The sequence below is a fragment of the Octopus bimaculoides genome, chromosome 21 (assembly GCF_046866305.1).
Source record: "Octopus bimaculoides isolate indiv1 chromosome 21, ASM4686630v1, whole genome shotgun sequence".
Lineage (NCBI taxonomy): Eukaryota > Metazoa > Mollusca > Cephalopoda > Octopoda > Octopodidae > Octopus > Octopus bimaculoides.
In genome coordinates this window covers 6307147-6329712 of record NC_142948.1, presented here as the reverse complement: position 1 = coordinate 6329712, position 22566 = coordinate 6307147, and the positions used below count along the sequence as shown (strand labels likewise).

The 22566-nt window shown below is 38.8% G+C and overlaps 1 protein-coding gene across 5 annotated transcripts in view; it reads left to right on the top strand.

Moving 5' to 3' along the window:
- Nucleotides 1-509: 509 nt before the first annotated feature.
- Nucleotides 510-22566, top strand: part of LOC106884502 (uncharacterized) — a 100346-nt gene continuing 78289 nt past the window's right edge. For 2 of the 5 annotated variants that reach the window (XM_052975572.2, XM_089338800.1), the window contains exon 1: nt 510-639. In XM_052975572.2, coding sequence (XP_052831532.2) covers nt 588-639 — 52 coding nt within the window. In that variant the 5' untranslated portion in view covers nt 510-587. Of the gene's footprint in view, nt 640-14213; nt 14484-18021; nt 18259-18754; nt 19190-22566 lie in introns of those variants that run through there. The other 3 variants (XM_052975574.2, XM_052975575.2, XM_052975573.2) reach the window with 3 other exon arrangements.

Below are 22566 nucleotides of genomic sequence, written 5' to 3'. Positions count from 1 at the left end.
TGAAAACAGAATCATTGCGATTATCATGCACATTGTAATTTCGTTCTGCCCAACCCTCAACCTACCGTATTTTATCGTAATATGTTAAAATAACTTTGTACGATGACATCCTTATTTAGTAATTAATTTTGACCTAATAAATGCTTTAAAGTGATAAAAAAAATTAATATCCCGACTGTGTTACAAATCAATGTTTTAAAAAACGTTGTGAGCTTGTAATTCTATAAAACCTTTTATTTTACTAATAGACCCAACACATCTTTATATACTAATGTTTTTTTATGTACAACTGACAGATACTAAACGTTCTACAGTTCAAATGCTTTTCTATATAACAGAACTTGCACTAAAGGATTGATTAAAAAAAAGTAATACAAGTCAAAACAAACGAAGGAAATTCCAAGCGTTAAACCCAGTCAGATGAGAGGACGTTGAACGGAAACAAGTAAGAGGACAATTTATTGCGCCTGCGTTCATTTTAGGCACACCTCCATCTTGAGAAACCTTTTAGTGTCTTCAAGCGAAATCACTGAAAGCAGACGACTTGTTTGTTTATTCCATCAAAGTTTTGTAAAAACGCAGGCATCATGTATCGTTCGTCCCAAAACAACCACAGGACAAACATGACACCATTTGAAGGTAAGTTATACGAACTCAAACCTCTCATTTTACCCTTTCTCTCGTTCTCCGCTCTCTCTCGCTCTCTCTCTTTCCCCCACTCCCTTTCTGACATTCTATGTCTTTCTGTGTCTTTCTCTGCTCTGTCTCTTTCTCCCCAATCCACTGTCATCCTCCTCTTTCTTTCTATTCCTCTGTCTCTTTCTCTCTCTCTTTTTTTGTTTATCTCTGTCTGTCTCGATACACACACACATACACGAAAGTTTGTATATATATATATATATATATATATATATATATATATATATATATATATATTATACACACACATACACAAACCTGTTACCGGTTCAAATAGGCATGAAGTTTATTAGAACCCGAATGAAAGCCATTCATATATATATATATATATATATATATATATATATATATATATATATTATTTCTGAACTTCGGTATGTGGTGAAGCAATTGTTGCTGATCCCTTAATTATGTTTATATATATATATATATATATTGTATATCACTACTGATATGTATTTTAAGTCTCCCTGCATATCCCATTCCCTTCTCCAGTTAAACCCTTCAGTTATTATTTTCTCGGTGATATAGATTGCTCCTTTATATCGGTGTTCTTTCCTGGTCGACTTATTTAATCGAGCTCGAAAGGATAAAAGGCAAAGTCCACCTCGGAGGAATTTGAACTCAGAACGTAACGGCAGACGAAATACCGCTAAGCATTATGCCTAGGTCACTTTTTATTTTTATTTGTATATATATATATATATATATATATATATATATATATATATATATATATATATATATATATATACATATATATATACATACATACATACATACATACATACATACACATCCATAATATACATCTATACATGTATGTATGTATGTATATATATATATATATATATATATATATATATATATATATATATATATATATACATATATATATACATACATACATACATACATACATACATACATACACATCCATAATATACATCTATACATCTATACATGTATGTATGTATGTATATATATATATATATATATATATATATATATATATATATATGCTCCTCAAGAAGACAATGATAATTCCATTCCTCGAATCTTTCTTTGAAACCTTCAAGATCGTATTCTACTTCCCCTTCGTATAAAAAATTTTTCCCCCAAGTTTTACCTGAAATGGTATTTGGGTTCCTTCCAGGAATCTGCAACATTTAATATTACAGACTTGGGGTAGTTGTTCTCGATGTTATTAAGGTTCCTTTGTCATTGCGTGTCTACTCTAAGATCGTTCTTTTCTTTCACCTCGAGAAGCTCGTCAAAATATCTTTATGTATACTTGGATCCGTTGGTTGGATGGTGGAGGTGAAATCGAGTGACAAAAAAATCAACTTTATTTTATCATCATTACCAACAAGTTGGTGATCATTTGGAGGAGTAGTGTTGTTGTATCGAAAAATTGTGGCACCTTCACTTCATTCTCAGGAAGTCTGAGAACATCTTCCTAGTATCTGCACTTTGCTGAAATGGGAAGTAAGAAAGAAAAAAAAAAGTCAGTAAAGATACGTTTGATGAGCCACGATTTCGTGGAATAGCAATAATGGCGCGTTATGTCTCGGAATAGCAAGAATGATGCGTTATGTCTTTCAAAACACGTAGATGTGCGGAGTACCTCTCTATCCCTAACTTTAAAAGGTACATCTTGTCTTTGTTTGCGCAATACTGTATTGGAAAACATTCCTTCACTTACGACGAGGAGTTGCAGTTTCATTCTTGAAAACCTCAGTATTTAGGAATAGTGACCGTCAGTATAATACCAGCTTCATCTCCATTACATGATTAGAAAACTAGGAACCCTATACACTTCAATAAAAGCATCTAATCTCTTCCAGAATGGTTTGAGTTCCTCGGTTAGTGTGCTACCTGCTTCATCATAACTTATTTTATTAATTTTTCCATAGCGGTTTCTAAATTGTCATAACCACTCGTCATTAGCTCTGATATTCTCGATGACCACAGGACTTGCTATCTTGATTACATTTTGATTTTCTACATGATGGACGTTATTACTAATAGATCGTCGTTGATGAACCACTTCGTCACTGCCTCTACAATTTTTATACTCTTCCTTGCATCAACAGATGATCGTGGAGACTTGCATCACAAAGAAAATACACTAAGTTTATCATTAGATTTACAAATATTCAAATCTGTTTATTCTTTTGCCATCACAATTTCTAGTGATCAAGGCGCCAACTTATAGCTACACTCTAAGTTCCAGTTTCTGACTCACACACAGGGTCACATGCATTATCACTTGACTATTACTCCCCTTGGAAGCGATGATGTAAAATTGCCGACTGACAGTTATTTAGTGAAATATCAACAAAAAGTTGGGTTGCAATGTGTAGTGTGGTGGGGGGATAATTGTCACAATATAGACTATGCCATTAACCACAATAATCTATGCCACTAACCACATCGTGCCTACACGTTTGGCATGCATATTACTCAAATTTATATTTTAAAACTTTTGACTCATTTGACCTGACTTTGTGACGACGTATGCATTCATGTCTATGTATTGGTATGTATACACACACACACACACACACACACACACACACACATATGGGTTTGCTCAGTATGGTTGACCTGAGGTCTAAACAACTTAATGAGCCAGCCATCACCTGCAAACAAGGATGGTTTGATAACATGTACGATGCTATCACTAATTGTTTTGGCAACCTGTGTAGTCGTTATCAGGCGTAGATACCCCCTCGACCCACCCCCAACTCAGTGGAACATCAAAGGCTTGACGCATGGAGGAATAAAGAGTTGCACCAGAACATATACTCGTATTAATTTACAACTTAGTAGAGACTGAAGCAACGTGAAATGAAGAGCCTTGCTCAAGAACATAATGCACCACTGGTTCCAGGAATTGAAGCCACCTTATAATTGTAAGCGGAATACCCTTAAAGACTAGGCCACGCCTCTGAGCAGCTACAATTGTGGTAATGTACACTAAATGCTGTATCAGACATCATGTGTCGGTTAGGCGTTTCGCAAAGGAAACTAAAAGCCATTATTGCGGGGGAAATATTTGCTTGTCTTGCTTCCGAAGTTCATATTTTTATTTCCCCCCTTCCGTAACTAAATTTGACAAGCTGTGAGAAGTTACAAAACCATATATTCTCGACATCTCCATATCCGGCGGCGGCGGCGGCGGCGGCGGCGGCGGTGGTGGTGGTGGTGGTGGTGGTGGTGGTGGTGGTGGTGGTGGTGGTGGTGGTGGTGGTGGTGGTGGTGGTGGTGGCGGTGGTGGCGGTGGTGGCGGTGGTGGCGGCGGCGGCGGCGGCGGCGGCGGCGGCGGCGGCGGCGGCGGCGGCGGCGGCGGCGGCGGCGGCGGCGGCGGCGGCGGCGGATATGATAGCGGTGATGGTAGTAGTGGTAATGGTGAAGGCAGTGATGGTGGTGGTGTGAGTAGTATAGGCGGTGGTGGTGGTGGTGTGGTTGTGGTGGTGGTGGTGTGGTGGTGGTGGTGTGGTGGTGGTGGTGTGGTGGTGGTGGTGGCGGTAGATTAACACCAGGTCAACACCGTTCTTGTGGTGACCAACCAGACACTTCTAAGTGTATCTAGGTCTATTACTACTTAGGCGGTGAATTGGCAAAAGTGCTAGGGAGTCGTACGAAGCACTTTGGTGTGGTGGATACTTATTCAGAGCCCTTGCGTTCTGAGTTCAAATCTCTCAATGAGATCAATTTTGCCTTTCATCCTTGCAGATCAATAAGAAACGGGTCCATAGAAGTAGATGGGTGGAGTCGGTGGCATGTTCGTATTCCTGCCAGCTCATTGTGTCCTTGAGCAAGACACTTTATATTACGTGGCCCCAATCTACTCAGCTGGCAAAAATGAGTTGTACCTGTATTTCAAAGGGGCCAGCTTTATCGCATTCTGTATCATGCTGAACCTCCTTGAGAATTACATTAGGGGTACATGTATATTAGGAGTGCATTGCCAGCAGCGGATTGTGTTCTTGAGCAAGACATTTTATTTCCCGTTGCACCACTCCACTCAGTCGGCAAAAATGAGTTGTACCTGTATTTCAAAGGACCAGCTTTGTCACATTCTGTGTCACACTGAATCTCCCTAAGAACTTCATTAAAGATACAGTGTCTGTGGAGTGCTCAGCCATTTCCAAGGTAATTTCACAAGCAGACTCCTTCGTTGATTGGATCAACTGGAACCCTCGTCGTCGCCAATTTTATCGATATCTAAGTAACTCCATCCAAATCCATCGAAGTGCCAATTTTATCGATATCTAGGATTGTTGAGGCTTTCCTCCTTTTAGGACGAGTGTAGTTTGTGGTAAGTCAACCTACGTTGAAGCAGTCGCTGACTCAGTATTTTGTGATTAAGGTTTAAGAAGGAAGGACTTTTGGTAGCTCAACATTGATTTTTATTTAATATCTTTATTTTGTCCGTTTATTTTTTAATTATATTCTTATCTTGCGAGCGCTAGATATGTTATGTCTCTGTGGCGCAATCGGTTAGCGCGTTCGGCTGTTAACCGAAAGGTTGGTGGTTCAAGCCCACCCAGGGACGTTAATCCAAGTTTTTTATGCTCTCTTTAAAAAAAAAGAGTGCAGGCATAGTTATGTGGTGCAGAAGCTCACATTGCAACCACGTTTTGGATTCAAGTCCCTCTCTTTTTTTACTCTTTTTCTTGTTTCAGTCATTTGACTGCGGCCATGCTGGAGCACCGTCTTTAGTCGAGCAAATCGACCCCAGGACTTATTCTATCGGTGTCTTTTGCCGAACCGATAAGTTACGGGGACGTAAACACACAAACATATACACAAATATACATACATATATATATATATATATATATATATATACAACGGGCTTTTTTCAGTTTCCGTCTACCAAATCTACTCACAAGGCTTTGGTCGGCCCGAGGCTACAGTAGAAGACACTTGCCCAAGGTGCCACGCAGTGGGACTGAACCCGGAACCATGTGGTTGGTAAACAAGCTACTTACCACACAGCCACTCCTTTGTCCGTTTATTTTTAATTATATTCTTATCTTGCGAGCGCCTGCAATGTAATGTCTCTGTGGCGCAATCGGTTAGCGCGTTCGGCTGTTAACCGAAAGGTTGGTGGTTCAAGCCCACCCAGGGACGTTAATCCACGTTTTTTTTATGCTCTCTTTTTTTAAAAAAAAGTGCAGGCATGGTTATGTGGTTAAGAAGTTCACATTGCAACCAGGTTTCGGATTCAAGTCCCTCTGTTGATAAAGTTTATGTGCCATAAATTCGTTATACTTTTACAGTACACAAAATATTTTAATAATTATTTTATACAATTCCTAATAATATCAAATTATAAAAATATAAGTTATCTTTCTTTTCTTTTTTTCTCTCTCTCTCTCTTTTTTGAAATATCGAATGGCTACGAGGGTCCATCAGAGTAAAATAGGAATCAAAAAGGTCCATTGGTTGGAACCTGGTTAATTGACCTGTTTCTTCATATACGCAGTCAACCGGGACTAGTCAGATATCTAAATTTTAACAAGCTAATCTGTATGACATCATAGGTCAGTTTAGGAAATGAGTAAGAGCTACTACAGCGATATATTTGATTGAAATATGATAATGGAGTTTGATTTTATCTAAATAAGGATAGCATTAGTTAATATTTGATATCTTTTTACCTTTTTCTTCGGTTGAAAGTGTGTATTGGTCCAGAGCAAAGTGACGCCATTATTTTCGTGTTTACCAGCGAAGCAAGACAGGGCCGCCATTAGAGGCAAAACAGAACAAAAATAAAGTGAAATAAAATGCAAAACTAAATATGAATCATTGGTTTACACAAAGATATATTTGTGTAATTCCTATTGTATTCTTTAGTCATACATGGAAGAATTTTAGCAAAACATTGTTAATGAAACTGTTGTTAATTATACAATTCTTCCCCCGCATACTGCGGTAAGCCGTACAACCCATGGTACCACAAGATGGACTTGATAAATGAGAGAATAGTTGGTGTCTCGCCTCTATATGTCGAACTGTTGTAGTGATGATCGACACATCTTATGAATTAGCGAAAGCGGAGTTTCTTACCTAAAAATCTGAAATCTGAAAAATATAACTCCTCGTTCTACAATTACCTTTAGCTCGTGTTGGCCACATATTTAAGTAACAAAAATGGAGGTAGTTCGTCATTTATATGTTTTCGACACCAGAAATAGCCATAGCAATGTTAAGCATAATGATTAAGGGACAATAAAAAAAATCAGGAATTAACCGATATTATTGTCCGGACTTTATGGCGGCGAGCTGGCGGAATCGTTAGCACGCCGGGCGAAATGCTTAGCGGTATATCGTCTGCTGCTACGTTCTGAGTTCAAATTTTGCTGAGGTCGACTTTGCCTTTCATTCTTTTGGAGCTCGATAAATTAAGTATCAGTCAAGTAATGGGGTCGATGCAATCGACTAGCTCCCTCCCCACAAATTCCAGGCCTTGTTCCTAGAGTAGAAAGGATTGTTTGAACTGGGAAACATGGGAGACAATTCGAATATATTTTTGTTGCATATATTCCAGATCTCTGCGCTCTGAGTTCAAATTCTACCACAGTCAACTTTGCCTTTCATACTTTCGGTAGGTCGCCTAAATAAAGTGCCGGTGCAGGATAACGTGCCGGACAAATGCCTTGTGGTATTTGTTCCTAGTCTATGCATTGTGAGTTCTTGGGTGGTAGACGTAATCCATCGTCTGAATTAACAACCACGTGATCCTTTGATGTCTTTGATTTCACTCTATTGCAAGCAATGAAACCTGATCTCCAGCTTCGGGACACCTTGTTCCTTTCCGCTCAAAGGCCTAAGAGACACTGAAACAAACGAAGAGCCATAGGTGCTGACCTTCCCTCTCTGACTACACAGTAAAAAATAAACGAGAAAGATAAGAACAACTTTCATTTCTCCTCCGCTCCTAAAACTCTTTAATCTCATATTTATACAGAGAAGGAGTCCGTAAACTTGTCATCTCTTATGTCCCTGCCGTAAGGTTTCACTTCCATACACGCCGATTTAATTTAAATCGTCCTCAGTCGAAAGACACCTGTTGTTAATGTCCTTTATTTGCATTTGTATTTGTGTACCATTTCTTCGTTTCTTTCCATCCTTGTTTTCGTACACATTCGCTGCTTTCTTCCAAGGAATCCAGTGCTCTTAGCTCAGTTTTTCCTAGGGGATGGCCAGATTGGAGCAATCTCGAGTATGACCAGCCGAAATTGCAAAAACAATCTGGAACTCGACTGAAGAAAGAAAACTCCGAATGACCCGTCCTTGTTTTTTTGTATCCTCTGTCTGGGTGTTTTGTCGTCCCTTTTTTGTATCATCTAACAGTCTGGATGTTTTGCGCTCTTGTCCCATTTTTGGTATTCCTTTTTATATATACATATGTATATATATTAGGTTTAGGAAGACAGATACCCTTAGACAGTTATTTAACATGGCGAATGCTCAGCCTATAGATATATATAGAATATATAAATACACACACACATACACACACACAGAGGCACACATATATATATGATATATAACATTATATATATCATATATATATATATATGTGTGTGTGTGTGTGTGTGTGTGTGTGTGTGTGTGTGTGTGTGTGTGTGTGTGTGTGTGTGTGTGTGTGTGTGTGTGTGTGTGTGTGTATACGCACATTAATATTCGGGGTCACAGAGTCTCGGAGGCTTGAGTTGGACGAGGAGTGTTCCTATGACATAGTTGACTGTAAACACACTTCTAAAAGATAATATGAACGGTATTGTTTTCATTGAAGAAGAGTATCATTTCTAATCTTGATAAAACCATGTAAAGTAGTTTTAAAGTAGGCCGACGGCGGCGCTTAAAATATTGTTCTAGCTTCTTTAGGTTATAAAGTTTGCTAAATATATCAAACGTGGGCGATTACCATGGTAACTATGACAGGCATTGTTTTAAGTAATCATGCGTCTTAGTACTTAGTCATGAACGCACTCACTCGTGGTAGTCATGGTTGGATTATGCTTCGCTGATGAGATTTAATAATTGTTTGACATGGCCAGTAATTTTGAAGTGACAACATTAGTAGATTACGTTGATATTAGTACTTGACTAGTATTTTATTTTATCGACAACGTGAAGATAAAAGGTCACGATGAACTCGGTAGGATTTGAACCCAGGCCGTATAAAACCGGAACAAACACCTCACAGCATTTTGTTCGACGCTATCCTTTTTAAATTATTGCTTCTAATTTAGGTTCAAGGCCAATAATTCTGAAGTTGATGGGAGTTAATTGATATCCATTGACCTCAGTTTTAGACGGTGACATTATTTTTATCAACATTGGAAGGAATGAAGAGCTGAGTTGACCTCGGCGGAATTTGAACCCAGAACGTAAAGAAATGGAACAAATACAGGATGTTTTCGATACGAAATCTGTGACAGCTACGGAAAGGAGCCCAAATAGAAGCTATATACAAATACTGGCTACAAACTTTAGCTCAATGCCACTAATTTCAGGGGCGGAGGTAAGTTGATTACATCGACCCCAGGGCTCAACTGTTCCATATTCATTAAATCCGAAAGAAATGAAAGGCTTAGCGGCATTTCGTCCGGCATGCTGATTGCTTCAACTTACCATTATATCTAAGGATGAGTTTTCCCCTACCGCGGTGTCCCTGTACTTGTTGGTCATACAAAAGAATTTTTAGAATGCGTTCATCTTTCATTTGAACATGTCATGTCCTTCCTATCTGCACTGAATTTTCAGAAGCATATTTTGATACTGGAGATATCACATTTTTCTAAGATTTTGACATTATATATTTTGCCATTTATGTTGCAGTTATTGCGCAGACAGTATATGTGAAAGGTTTCAAGTTTCTTTATATGCTTGTAGTAGGGAGTCCATGCTTCTGTCCCATACAAAAGTGTGCTCAAAATACAATATTTGTATACATTTATTTCAGTTTTCAGACTGACACTGTGTTCATCCCACAAATGATGGGAAAGTTTTCTAAAAGCACTTGTAGCCTAAGATATTCTGACACTGATTTCGTCATCAAGAGTACTCTTAAACTCTTCTGTACTTCCATATTTAAATGACCTGACCCATTTGAGTTAGATGCTGTCAATCATCACATTTGAATCTTCAGTGTGTTCTGCCCCAGATTTTGATTGGAATAAAACCTTCAGTCGTTTTGATGCTGATAATCCAAATGCACGAGCTATCGCAGCAAACCTGTCGACTGTTTCCTGTATTCCTTCAAATGTATGAGAAATCAAAGCACAATCATCAACAAACAGAAGTGACGTAGAAATTCTTCACTGGTCTTCTTCTTTGATCTAAAACTTTGCCATTTTAGGCTCAGCAGACCTCCTTCTGTGCTAATCTGGAATTTTACACCATGGTAATCCCTAGAAGCATGTTGGCGCATCATTGTAAAAAAATTGGTAGAAAGTATAGGAACTAAAACACGGCCCTGTTTGGTACCCCAACAGTTCAAAGATGCATCTATAACGTACTCTTACAGAAACAAAGGGGGAAAGAGTGTATTTGATAATTACAGAGGAATTAGTAGGTTGTGCATAGCTGGAAAAATTCTTGCGAGGGTGATCCTTAACCGCATCAATAAGTATGTAGTCAACAGCATATACCCTGGATCTCCATGTGGATTTCGGGCAGGGAAAGGCACAGCTGACATGATTTATGCCCTTCGGTAAGTTTAAGGAAAGGCACATAAGCAAAATAATGACCTGTACATAGTGTTTGTCGACTTGATCAAGAGACCTTTGATCCAACGAATGGTGAGGCACTCTTGGAAAATCTTGCCAAAAGTTGGTCTTCCAGATAAAATGATAAGAGTAACAGTATCCCTGCACAAAGGAACGATGGCAACAGTGATATCATGTAGTCAAATGTTCAGAAGCATTTCTGTTGCAATGAAATATATATGTGTGTGTCTGTGTATCTGTGTGTATGTGTGTGTGTGTGTGTGTGTGTGTCTGTCTGTCTGTATTTGTACCCACCACCGCTTGACAACAGGTGTTGGTGTGTTTACGTCCTCGTAACCCAGCGGTTCTGCAAAAGAGACCGATTGAATAAGTACCAGGTTTTTTTTAGATAGATAGATAGAGAGAGAGAGAGAGAGAGAGAGAGAGAGAGAGAGAGAGAGAGAGAGAGAGAGAGAGAGAGAGAGAGAGAGAGACAATCCTTTGCGCACCTAATCTTATTCAATTTCGAGTAACTCTTCTCACTGCGTCACCCAAAATATATAAATAGCCATCGGAACTGATAACACACCTTGTATTGGTCCTCTTGTAATTATTATCAGGTACTCAACCTTGCACCATGATATAAGTGAATCGTTTTCTGTAGTAGATTTTATTTACTCTTTTGATAAAAGGAAGTTCGCTTCTATCATCGGCAGTTTGGGACGAAGTGACAAATGAAATCTGATGCTTTGTTAGATAACAAAAAAAAATAAATAATAAATAAAGAACGGTCAGTTCTCTCCCCACTCTAAGGGGCTAAAAAGAGACGTGGCGTGAAGGGACGGATATATGTGAATTTATATGACTACCTTATTTGGTTGTTTATAACCCAAACTGGATTGATACTCAAGTAATAGGGTCACATGATTGAGCTTGTTCAGAACATACTTGAAATTATGAAGTGACGTTGTCCATGATGATGATGGTGATGATGATGATGATGATGACGATGATGATGATGGTGGTGGTGGTGGTGGTGGTGGTGGTGGTGGTAGTGGTGGCGACGATGACGATGTTTTCTTTATTAACTGCTACTAAAGTATGACGGTATAGGAAGTTAGTGTGGTGCTACACAAAAACATGTAAAATAAAACAACAAAAAAAAAAAAAGAAAAGAAACAATTCAAAATTCAAACAAGGAATGATTCTTCAAAAATAAAACCCCCGAAGGTCACTCATGGTCCAGCTTTTTGCTCCATACTCTTACTTGATGGAGCTGGGGTTCACCCCAATTAAGTTGTCCCAGAGATATCATCATGCGGAGAAGCCGATCTGTTCTACTAGTGCTCTCCATCGCTGGCGGTCCCGTCTCAGCCCTTCTGCTTGTCGAGCGCCTGGAGATCTTTCCCATTCACATCCAGCCATCTACTCATGGAAACCCCCACAAAATGACGCTTTCTCTGACCACTAAGGCAAGTGCCCTCTCTCCCCTTTTCTCCTCCAATCTACTGGCGCATGATTTGAGCAGGTTCGTTCACCATTTTTGCAACTCTTACTCAACTTTCCACAAATCCGTTGGGTGGCAGCACCTTCCTCTCCATTTTCACTTTCCCCCTGAAAATGTTGACGACGGCTTCATCAAAGAGGAAGATAGTCTTCATTATTGGTTTCAAATTTTGGCACAAGGCCTGCAATTTCGGGGGAGGAGGTAAGTCGAGTACATCGACCCCCCCCCCCCCAGTGTGCAACTGGTACTTATTCTGTCGACTCCGAAAGAATGAAAGGTAAAATCGACCTCAGCGGAATTTGAACTCAGAACATAACGACAGACGAAATACCCGCTAAGCATTTTGCCCGGCGTGCTAGCGATTCTGCCAGCTCGTTGCCCTAGATGTTCTTCATCATTAGAAGTAATAGTCGGGGTCGATAAATGAAGTACCAGTTGAGTACTGGAGTCGATATGATCGACTGTCCCCCCCACAAAATGCAGGCCTTGTGCCTATAGTAGAAAGGATTATTAGAAATAATAGTAAGACGGTGAGCTGGTAGAATCGTTAGCATGCCGAACAAAATGTTTAGCGGCATTTCGTCCGTTTTTATGTTCTGAATTCAAATTCCACCGTAGTCGACTTTACCTTTCATCCTTTCGAGGTCGATAAAATAAGTACCGGTTGCGCAGTGGGTCGATGTAATCGACTTGCTCCCTCACTCAAAATTTCCAGCCTTGTACCTATGGTAGAAAGGATTATTAGAATAAGATTATATGAAGATATTTTATACCAGTAAATGTCGCAGACTCGGGGACGTCGAAGCATCATGATCGTCATTGGTGATCCCTAAAATAGCCCAGTCCATTCTCTGCCACTAGCGTGACTGGGAGACGGGGTAAGGGGTGAAGGGGCAGATCATCCCGAGCGACGATTTTATGGCGGCAGCACTTCTAGTTGTACAGTATAAGCATGTAATAGCTGCTTGGGGTGGGGCGCAAACTCAAAGGCCTCTACTCAAAAGCACACACACACTGGCTTCTCCACTGTTCCCTGTACAACGTATTGATCTCCTAGAAACATATTTTAACGAAAGCTTCAGAGTACCTTATATCCAGCTACAGAAAATGCCTCTGAACATTGGCTACTCGTATCTTGCATTCATGCGACTTGTTATATATTGAGAACATTATTTTTCCATAACCCAAACAGCAATTTATGATCAAATCTTAATTCCAGTTTGTTTTTTTTTATGATGATTTTTATTCCTTATTTTGTTGCTTCCTTATGAATGCTGCTGCGTCTTTGGCAATGTAATTATGTTCCCAGTTTCGGTGTAATATCGGCGTTCTAAAATGTCTCTTGTCTTATCGTCTGGATGAGAATATTTTTACTGGTTTAAATAGAGAAGCAGAAGAACGCTGCTGAGTGATTTGCGGGCATTTTAAAACTATCGTTCTCTGTCTATCCTTCTTTCTCTCTCACTCTCCCTCTCTCTCTCTCTCTCTGTCTCTCTCTCTCTTTCTCTATCTGTCTATCAATCTATCTATCTATGCTTCTCTCTCTCTCTCTTTCTTGACTTTTACTCTCTCATTCTCTTCTTACACTTATTTTTGTGCATGCATGGTCAAGTGCAAGTATGAGTATGTACCCATGATCTGTATGTGCATGTGTATATATGTGTTTGTATGTGTGGGTGTGCACGCACATTCATTCATAAATACATCGTAGTTTTTTTCCGGTTCTTTCCAAGGCAGGCGCTCGTACACACACACACACACACACACACACACACACACATATATATAGACACTTGCATACATACATACATACATACATACATACAGACAGACAGACAGACGGACAGACAGACAGACAGACGGCCAGACAGACGTACATTGATATATAGACAGACGTATATTGATATATAGGTGGAGAAAAAAAGTAGTGCACTTGACCATTTGCAGAGAGGGAGATCTCCTTAAGTTGGTAACCTGGATTGAATGCTTAGAGCCGAACCAAATATCGCAAAGTATAAGATCTGAGTTTCGTCAATCCATCGCCTGGATTCATACTTTTTCTTTTTTTTTTTTTTAATGAACGCCTGAAAGGATAGAAGGCAAAGATGACCTCAGCAGGATTTGAACACTTAAAGAGCAAAGAGTCAGAACGAAACACCGCGAGGCATTCGACCCGACGCTCTAGCGACTCTGCCAAATTAGGAAGAGAAACATGTCAACACATAGGAACGCTGTTACACTCACACACCACACGCACGCACACACACACACATACATACACGCACGCACACAGACACACGCACAAAATATACATCGCTATCTCCAAAAAGTAGGTAACTAAAATTGTTGCTTTCGTGGAGATATATAATGAGTAAAAAATTGATACGAAATAACTCAGAACAACATTTAAAACCATTTAATGGTTTAAATAGTTCATATCATTGCTTGGAGCAATGTACACGTAACGTCTACCCCAACCAACTGAGGGACAGACTCTTCTTGTGCTTATATACAACCTAGTAGAAAACATAGCAACGAATCAGGTAATAACCATTCGTTTATTCTTTTACTCTATTATTCCGTTATTCTTTTGCTGTTGTCAGCCGTTCGAATGCCATTAAGGGACTTTTCTTCTTTTCTTTATGGTGTTTTTTTCTCTTTGTTTGCGCGATGTTTTTCTTTGTTGTCGATCTGACCTTCACATCGACTTCCCCAACAACTTATTTCAGTCTGGCTCATATTTCATCGATATTTATTTATCGAATGGTTAAGTTTTGAATTTTTGACGTTAAGGTGGGGTGTAACTCGACTCACGGATTTCCACCTGTATACACACACAAAGACACACACGCATCTTAAATGAGGTCCCTTTTCATAACAGAATGTTCGTACATTCATTCATGCATGCATACATACACACATTTATCTCTCTCTCTCTCTCTCTCTCTCTCTGTATATATATATATATATATATATATATATATATATATATATATATATATATACAAACATCAGTGATGGTTAGGTTGTTCGATTCTCGGTAGCGGTTGGGTCCTTGAGCAAGACATTTTATCTCACGTTACTCCACTCCACTCAGTGAACAAAAATGAGTATTTCAAAGGGCCGACCGTGTTACATTGTGTCACGCTGAATATCCCTGAGAACTACGTAATCTATATTACTGACGTTGATTTCGGATTTTAGCACAAGGCCAGCAATTCTGGCGTAGAGGGTAAGTCAATTGCATCTACTCCAGTGCGTAACTGGTACTTATTTTATCGACCCTCAAGAGGATGAACAGCAACCCTGGTGGAATTTGAACTCAGAACGTAAAGACGGACGAAATGTTGCTAAGCATTTTGCCCAGCTTACTAACGTCTCTGCCAGCTCGCCGCCTCAAGTATACATTAGTGATATTGGCTACATGTAGATGTTTCTCCTTCGTTCATCTTGGCGAATGTGATCTAGACTTGGAGGAAGCGATGCCGTATCCAGCGACATCGGGTATTTCAAAATTCTAAATTGTGACATCCTTCCGTTGGTGAGTCAGCAGAGATGGCCCTATCACTGCTCCTCATCTCCTCTTGACTTTCAGCTTAATTCTTCTCTCTTACTTCATGACTGTGGAGGCGCAATGGCCCAGTTGTTAGGGCAGCGGACTCGCGGTCATAGGATCGCGGTTTCGATTCCCAGACCAGGCGTTGTGAGTGTTTATTGAGCGAAAACACCTAAAAGCTCCACGAGGCTCCGGCAGGGGATGGTGGCGAACCCTGCTGTACTCTTCCACCACAACTTTCTCTCACTCTTACTTTCTGTTTCTGTTGTGCCTGTAATTCAGAGGGTCAGCCTTGTCACACTGTGTCACGCTGAATATCCTCGAGAACTACGTTAAGGGTACACGTGTCTGTGGAGTGCTCAACCACTTGCGCGTTAGTTTCACGAGCAGGCTGTTCCGTTGATCGGATCAACTGAAACCCTCGACGTCGTAAGCGACGGAGTGCCACCACCACTTCATGACCACCAAGAGGCTTTTCTTCTGCTGCCTCTCCCATCCTGTACACAACTTCTTTTCGCTTTCTCCATCTCTTACTCCAATGGCTCCATTTTTGACCGCAAAAGATTCCTCTGCAGTCAACCCAGACTGGGAACAGCCCTACCTGACACCTCTTCTCTTTGCAATCCTACGGAAAGGTTCTGATACATTTTTGCTGAATTTCGGAAAGGCCTGTCATTTGTCTAACCCAGTGGTTCTTAACCGGAATCCATATGACCTTGGAGAGGGGGCGTGTAAGAGTTTTTGGGATCCACACAAGCAAAATAGTAAATTGGACCCGTCGTAGTGTATCCAAGGTCCACGAAAAAGATGTTACTTGGGATGTATTTATTGTAAGAAACAGCTTGCTTTGTTTCTCAAGCGTTTTTACATAGCTGAGCTAACACAAATTATTGTGTGAAACAGCAAAATTGGAATTTTGAAGGAAGTATCTACAAAACTAGTTTTTAAACATCGAATGGCTATGGAGGTCTACCAGAATAAAAGAGTAATCAAAGGAGTCCATTGGTAAAAAAAAATGGTTGAGAACTGCTGGTTGAACCTTTTGATCAATTAAGTTTAATTTCTATCATAAACAAAATTAATTTTATTAACATAAAAATCGAATCACAATTTAATTACAAAGAAACAAAGAAAAGCAAAAAAAGAAAAAAATAATAATAATAAAGTGGAGTTCATTAAGCTGGAGAAGATGGGAGGTAGGAGAGAGTACACCCTAAAACAAATGGCGTATTCAACCAGGCCCTGCGGACTTGACCGCGATGACGTTGCCACGACACTCGTTGCAGCATCCATGCCACTTCGGGGCACATTCCTCAGATGGGCTGCAGTTATATAATTATTTAATTAATTATACAATACGTCGTATTGTATAATTTTCATTCTGTCCTATTTGGGGGACAATCTACATTATTAAAGCAGCAAACATGATTAACTCCACTTTAGATATCTCTCATTTAATTTCATGAATTCCTTCGTGACTAAACTTTAATATTGCTTCTATATCAATTTCAATATACCAGTTTTCACTGTAGTGTATGTGTGTGTGTGGGGGGTGAATGTGTGTCTAAACGTGTGTGCACGCGTGTATGTTGTGTGTATATGTGTGTGCATGCATGTGTATATGTGTGTGAAAGCGCCTCATTGTGTGTGTGTGTGTGTGTGAATGATAGCTGAAAGTCTGCTGAGAGCCTTATTAAATAATCTAATCTGTACACTGTATCAGTCGGTATAGTTTTATACATTTTTATTTGCGAATTGCTACAACAAACGTTTCCGCCTGTAGGCTATTATCAGGTCGAAGCGATTATTGTGTCATTTTTGTATTTACACACACACACGCGCGCGCACACACACACACAAGCACATATACATACATTTATATACATACATACATATATACATATATATATATATATATATATATATATATATATATATATATATATATATATATATATATAGATATGCAGGGCAGGGAATCGTCAATTAGTAATAAAATTAATAATTAACAATTTTGCCGGGTAGCTCAGTATGAAAAAACCTTTTCGGTAAAAATCATTTATAATCATAAATATATAGGGATTGACAGTAACCTGCTTCTCCAACATACAGTAGTTCTTTGGCTGCTATTTCTGAATTCTCAGTATGTTGGAGAAGCAGGTTACTGTCAATCCCTATATATTTATGATTATATATATATATATATATATATATATATATATATACCGCTGAGCATTTCGCCCAGTGTGCTAACTTTTCTGCCACCTCACCACCTTCATTTATTAACTATTGAATCATCGATGAAGATGAACTGGAATCTGTAAGGCCACTGATTGTTTGTTATAGAGCGTATCCTCTAATACATCTTGCTGTACGCTCCGAATAAAAGATAATCATGAAATGAATCAGTCCCCCCAATATGTTTCGTAATCTATAATTCTTTAGATCATTGAAACTTAATCAAAACCATTTCATTGGCTGAGATATGTAAGGCCACTAGTTTTTGTATGTACATCGTCTAATACAATCCGCTGCACGCCCAGGTCAACCGAGGCTAAGCGGTTATATAACTGATGAATTATGAGCTACAGTTTATAGTTTCGTTTGCATTTGAGAATTTCCTGACGTCCCAAACCAGCCAAATCAAATTAACTCGCTTTCTCGGCTGTGCTGTTGAAGCTTCTAATTTTGACGGCTGAAAATTGTTGGAGACTCCTTGGTGTAATGGTTAGCACGACGGTGCAGTAATCGGCAGATACATGGTATGGTTCCCTTCTTGTCTTTGGTAATTGTTGAAAACTGAGTAAACAATTCGAGCAGTTTTAACTTCTAAAAATTATATAGAATTTTATTTCGTGCAAGGAATACGTTTTTCTCGATTTGTAAACATAAGTATCCTCCAGTCCTTATACATACGCACACGCATGTACTTATGTTTGTATGTATGCAGGTATGTATGTATGTATGTAATATAATGTATGTATGTATGTATGTATGTATGTGATTGCGCAAAGAACGATGAAAAAAGTGACAGCTTGTAACTTAAAGCAAACAGTAAAATTCCGACCGAGAAGAATAACATACCTACACACACATACATGCACATGCATATACACACACACACATACATACACACACTCTCTCTCTCTCACACACACACACACACATACTTGTATGTAAGTGTGCGTATGCACGTGAGTCTGTACATGGGAGTGTACGTTAATGTATGTTTAAATAGAATGTATTAAATTCATTGCAATGATTTCATGTCTATAAGCATCTATGTGTGTGTGTGTGTGTGTGTGTGTGTGGCCACTCGACACGGATCCGATCTTGTGTATTGTTGCCACGTGCTGTCCTTTGTTCATAACAGATGTTAGATTACTCTTTTTTTTAAATGGGCAACAGCGTAAAAGCAAGGGGTGGAGAGGTGGAAATATTAAAATTATGGCCTATATAGTGAAAGAGACGCGCAAGTTCGCCACACTCAGTCAGAAACTTGTATTTCAGTGCGTGTTTTAAGTAGACGAAACATTCTGAGGATTAAATCTGAAATATTTCTAGAGAGCAGCTTCACTTGTAAGAGATAATAACAAAACGAACTTACGTAAATTGATTCACGATAGTCCACTGGTTGATCAAACGTTCACATCGTCCACAACAAAACAAAAGCTTGTATTTTTCTTCTCAAAGGTGGGTGCTTTATTTTGCATATCTGGGTTTTAGTCTTAACTACTAAACTGTTAGTATTAAATTCCGATCCTATGTTATTTACTACAGGTTTACACACACGTGCGCATGAGCAAGCGTCTTCTACTATAGTCTCGGGCCTACCAAAGCCTTGTGAGTGGATTGGGTTGACGGAAACTGAGTGAAGCCCGTCGTATATATATGGTGTGTGTGTGTATGTGTGTGTGTGTGTGTGTGTGTGTGTGTGTGGTTGTGTCTGTGTTTGACCCTCAGCACAGCCTGAGAACCGGTGATGGTGTGCTTACATCCCCCTTAACTTAGCAGTTCAGCAAAAGAAAAAGATCAAATAAGTACCAGGTTTTAAAAAAATAAGTACTAGGATTGATTCGTTCGACTAAAATTTAGTAGATTCACTTACATTCTTGCCTTTCTCCATCTTCTGAGACATCAGTCAAATCTTCTTTTCTCTCTCTCTCTCTCTCTCTCTCTTGCTGCGGGGCAATGGTCCGAAACGTCAAATTCACAATCATGCCTTTCTTATAGCGTAAAATTAATTACTATGAACAGCATATACTTGTCCGTTATTCCTTTAGTATTTTCCGTTATCCGTGATACTTTTTCAATGTAATATACATACATGTTGTGTGTGTGTGTGTATGCGTGTGTGTGTGTGTGTGTGTGTGTGTGTATTTATACACACACACACACACACACACACACACACACACACACACACACACACACACACACATATATATATATATATATTCATTTAATAGGACATCTACTCGCTAGAAATAGCAGCAAAAGACTACATACCACAAAAATTTCGAAAGGAAAATAAACTTTTACCAATCTATATTCTGTACCATGGTTTCAAGTCAATTTTAGTAAGATAAAGATTATATCTTACAAGGTCGGACTATCGCTAGACCACTGGTGGTAAATAAAATTTCTAAAAATATTTTTGCTACCCTATAATTTATTAATAATGATAAAATTCTTTTTGGATGATTTTCTGAAGGAATTTCGGCATTTTTGCATTTTTGTATTTGCTGCCGATTAGGTAAACCGCAAATACGCGGTATATTTTGAAAAATTAGACATAGGAACACGAACCATGCTGCGTATTGACTCGTGCTTCATATGTTGTCTGGTCATTTCTGCTGACGATAGTCCGACCTTGTAAGATATAATCTTTATCTTACTAAAATTGACTTGAAACCATGGTACAGAATATAGATTGGTAAAAGTTTTTATTTTTCATTTCCTTTCGAAATTATCCCTAATTTTTGTGGTATGTAGTCTTTTGCTGCTATTTCTAGCGAGTAGATGTCCTATTATAGGCATCTCTGCATTTTAAATGAATAATACATAGTCTATTGACTGTTTTTTTACTCTCGCTAGACCACTGGCGGTAAATAAAATTTCTAAAATGTTTTTGGCTACCCTATAATTTATTAATATATATATATAATATATATATATATATATATATATATATATATATATATATATATATATATATATATATATATATATATATATATATATATATATATTAGTTTATACACAACTAGACTCACATTCTTTATTATGATGCTCTCAGATTTCATAAGGATAAATATGTATATCCAAATTTGTTCTCTGCTATTTCCTTCATCAAGTCCTCTGTAATAATAATTTTTTTATGCTTCTTGCGCTGAGGAAAACAGTGATATGTAATTAATTTGATTTAATCAAATTAATCTAATCACTCTACCATGAATTTACATGTTAATACCGCTGTTTGAAACGATCGTATGCATGTGTTGAAATTCTTTCAAATTTTAACATCTTCTCTTCTCCATTTTAAGCAAATTTGTTGAGTTCTATGGGATACCTTTCGATAAATTCTGATAACACACCATATATAAATATTATTTTCATATTCGCAAACTAACGCCAGTAAGCTACCAGCAAAATATGAAAAGTCTTTATTAGAAATCGCTTTTTTTGGAACCCTCCAAAGTAAAAGGATGAAATATAATTCAACCTTTTCACGCACACACACACACACACACACACACACACACACACACACACACACATATATGTATATATACATACGATGGGATTCTTTCAGTTTCCGTCTACCAAATCCACCAACAAGGATTTTGGTCGGCCCAAGGCTATAGTAGAAGACATTTGCCTAAGGTGCCACACAGTGGAACTGAACCCGGAACAATGTAGTTGGGAAGCAAACCTCTTACCACACAGCTACTCTTGCGCCTATACAGCCACGCCTGTTCCTATACAGCCACGTCTGCGCCCAAATAGATAATATGCGAAACTGATCCCACCATAGTAAAAATAGTATTGCCTACTATATTATTGAGTACATCTTATTCCGACAGTCTACACTAAACGTGTGCATGTGTGAATGGGAGTGTGTTTGTATGCGTGCGTGCGTGCGTGCGTGCGTGCGTGCGTGCGTGCGTGCGTGCGTGCGTGCGTGCGTGCGTGCGTGTGCGCGTGCATACGTGCGTGCGTGCATGCGTGCGTGCGTGCATGCGTGCGTGCGTGTATGTGAGTGTGCGTGTGTGTGTGTGTGAGTGTTGTGCACGCATTTGTTTAACAACTGTTCTTGAATTAAAATAATTCTTTCTTCATAACTCCACTCTGTCTCTCTTTTCATCTCCTTCTTTACGCCTCTCTCTCTCTCTATCTATCTATCTCTATCTCTTTCTGCCTCTCTGACTTTCTCTCTCTCTCTTTCTCTCTCTCTCTCTCTCTCCCCCTCTTTTGATCTAATTACAGCTTTTCTGTCACAAATACATTGAACAAATGCGTTTATTTTTATTGAATATAAAATATACTTTTCGCTTTAATTCATAAAGCAGCTAGCCGTATATACTGTCAGTATTTTTATATTGATTTTGTATTGATCTAATATCGATTTTATGGACACTACTACAAACTGTAGGTCCATTGATTATTATTATTTTAATTTTTTTTTTTTTTGCATTTTGCTGCTGTCATTTTTTTTTTTTTCCTTTTGTATTTATGGCTAATATCAACCCTGAGCGAGCCGATCGGATGTCATTCGCACTCCAGCCGTGACCATTCTACCTATTCTTACATCTAATACTTCGCTATCAAATGTATCCGACACTATCTTTTATTTATTTATTTATTTAAGGGGCTAGGGTGACACTTCCTAGAGATTTGGCTGCTATTTCAAGGAGGCTTTGTGACCAGGTAGAGACTCTCCTGGGACACTGAAATCGATTAATCTTGATGGTATAAGAGATGAACGAAAGAAAGTGAGAGAGAAGAGAAAGGGAGAGAGAGAGAGAGAGAGAGAGAGAGACAGACAGACAGACAGACAGACAAAAGAA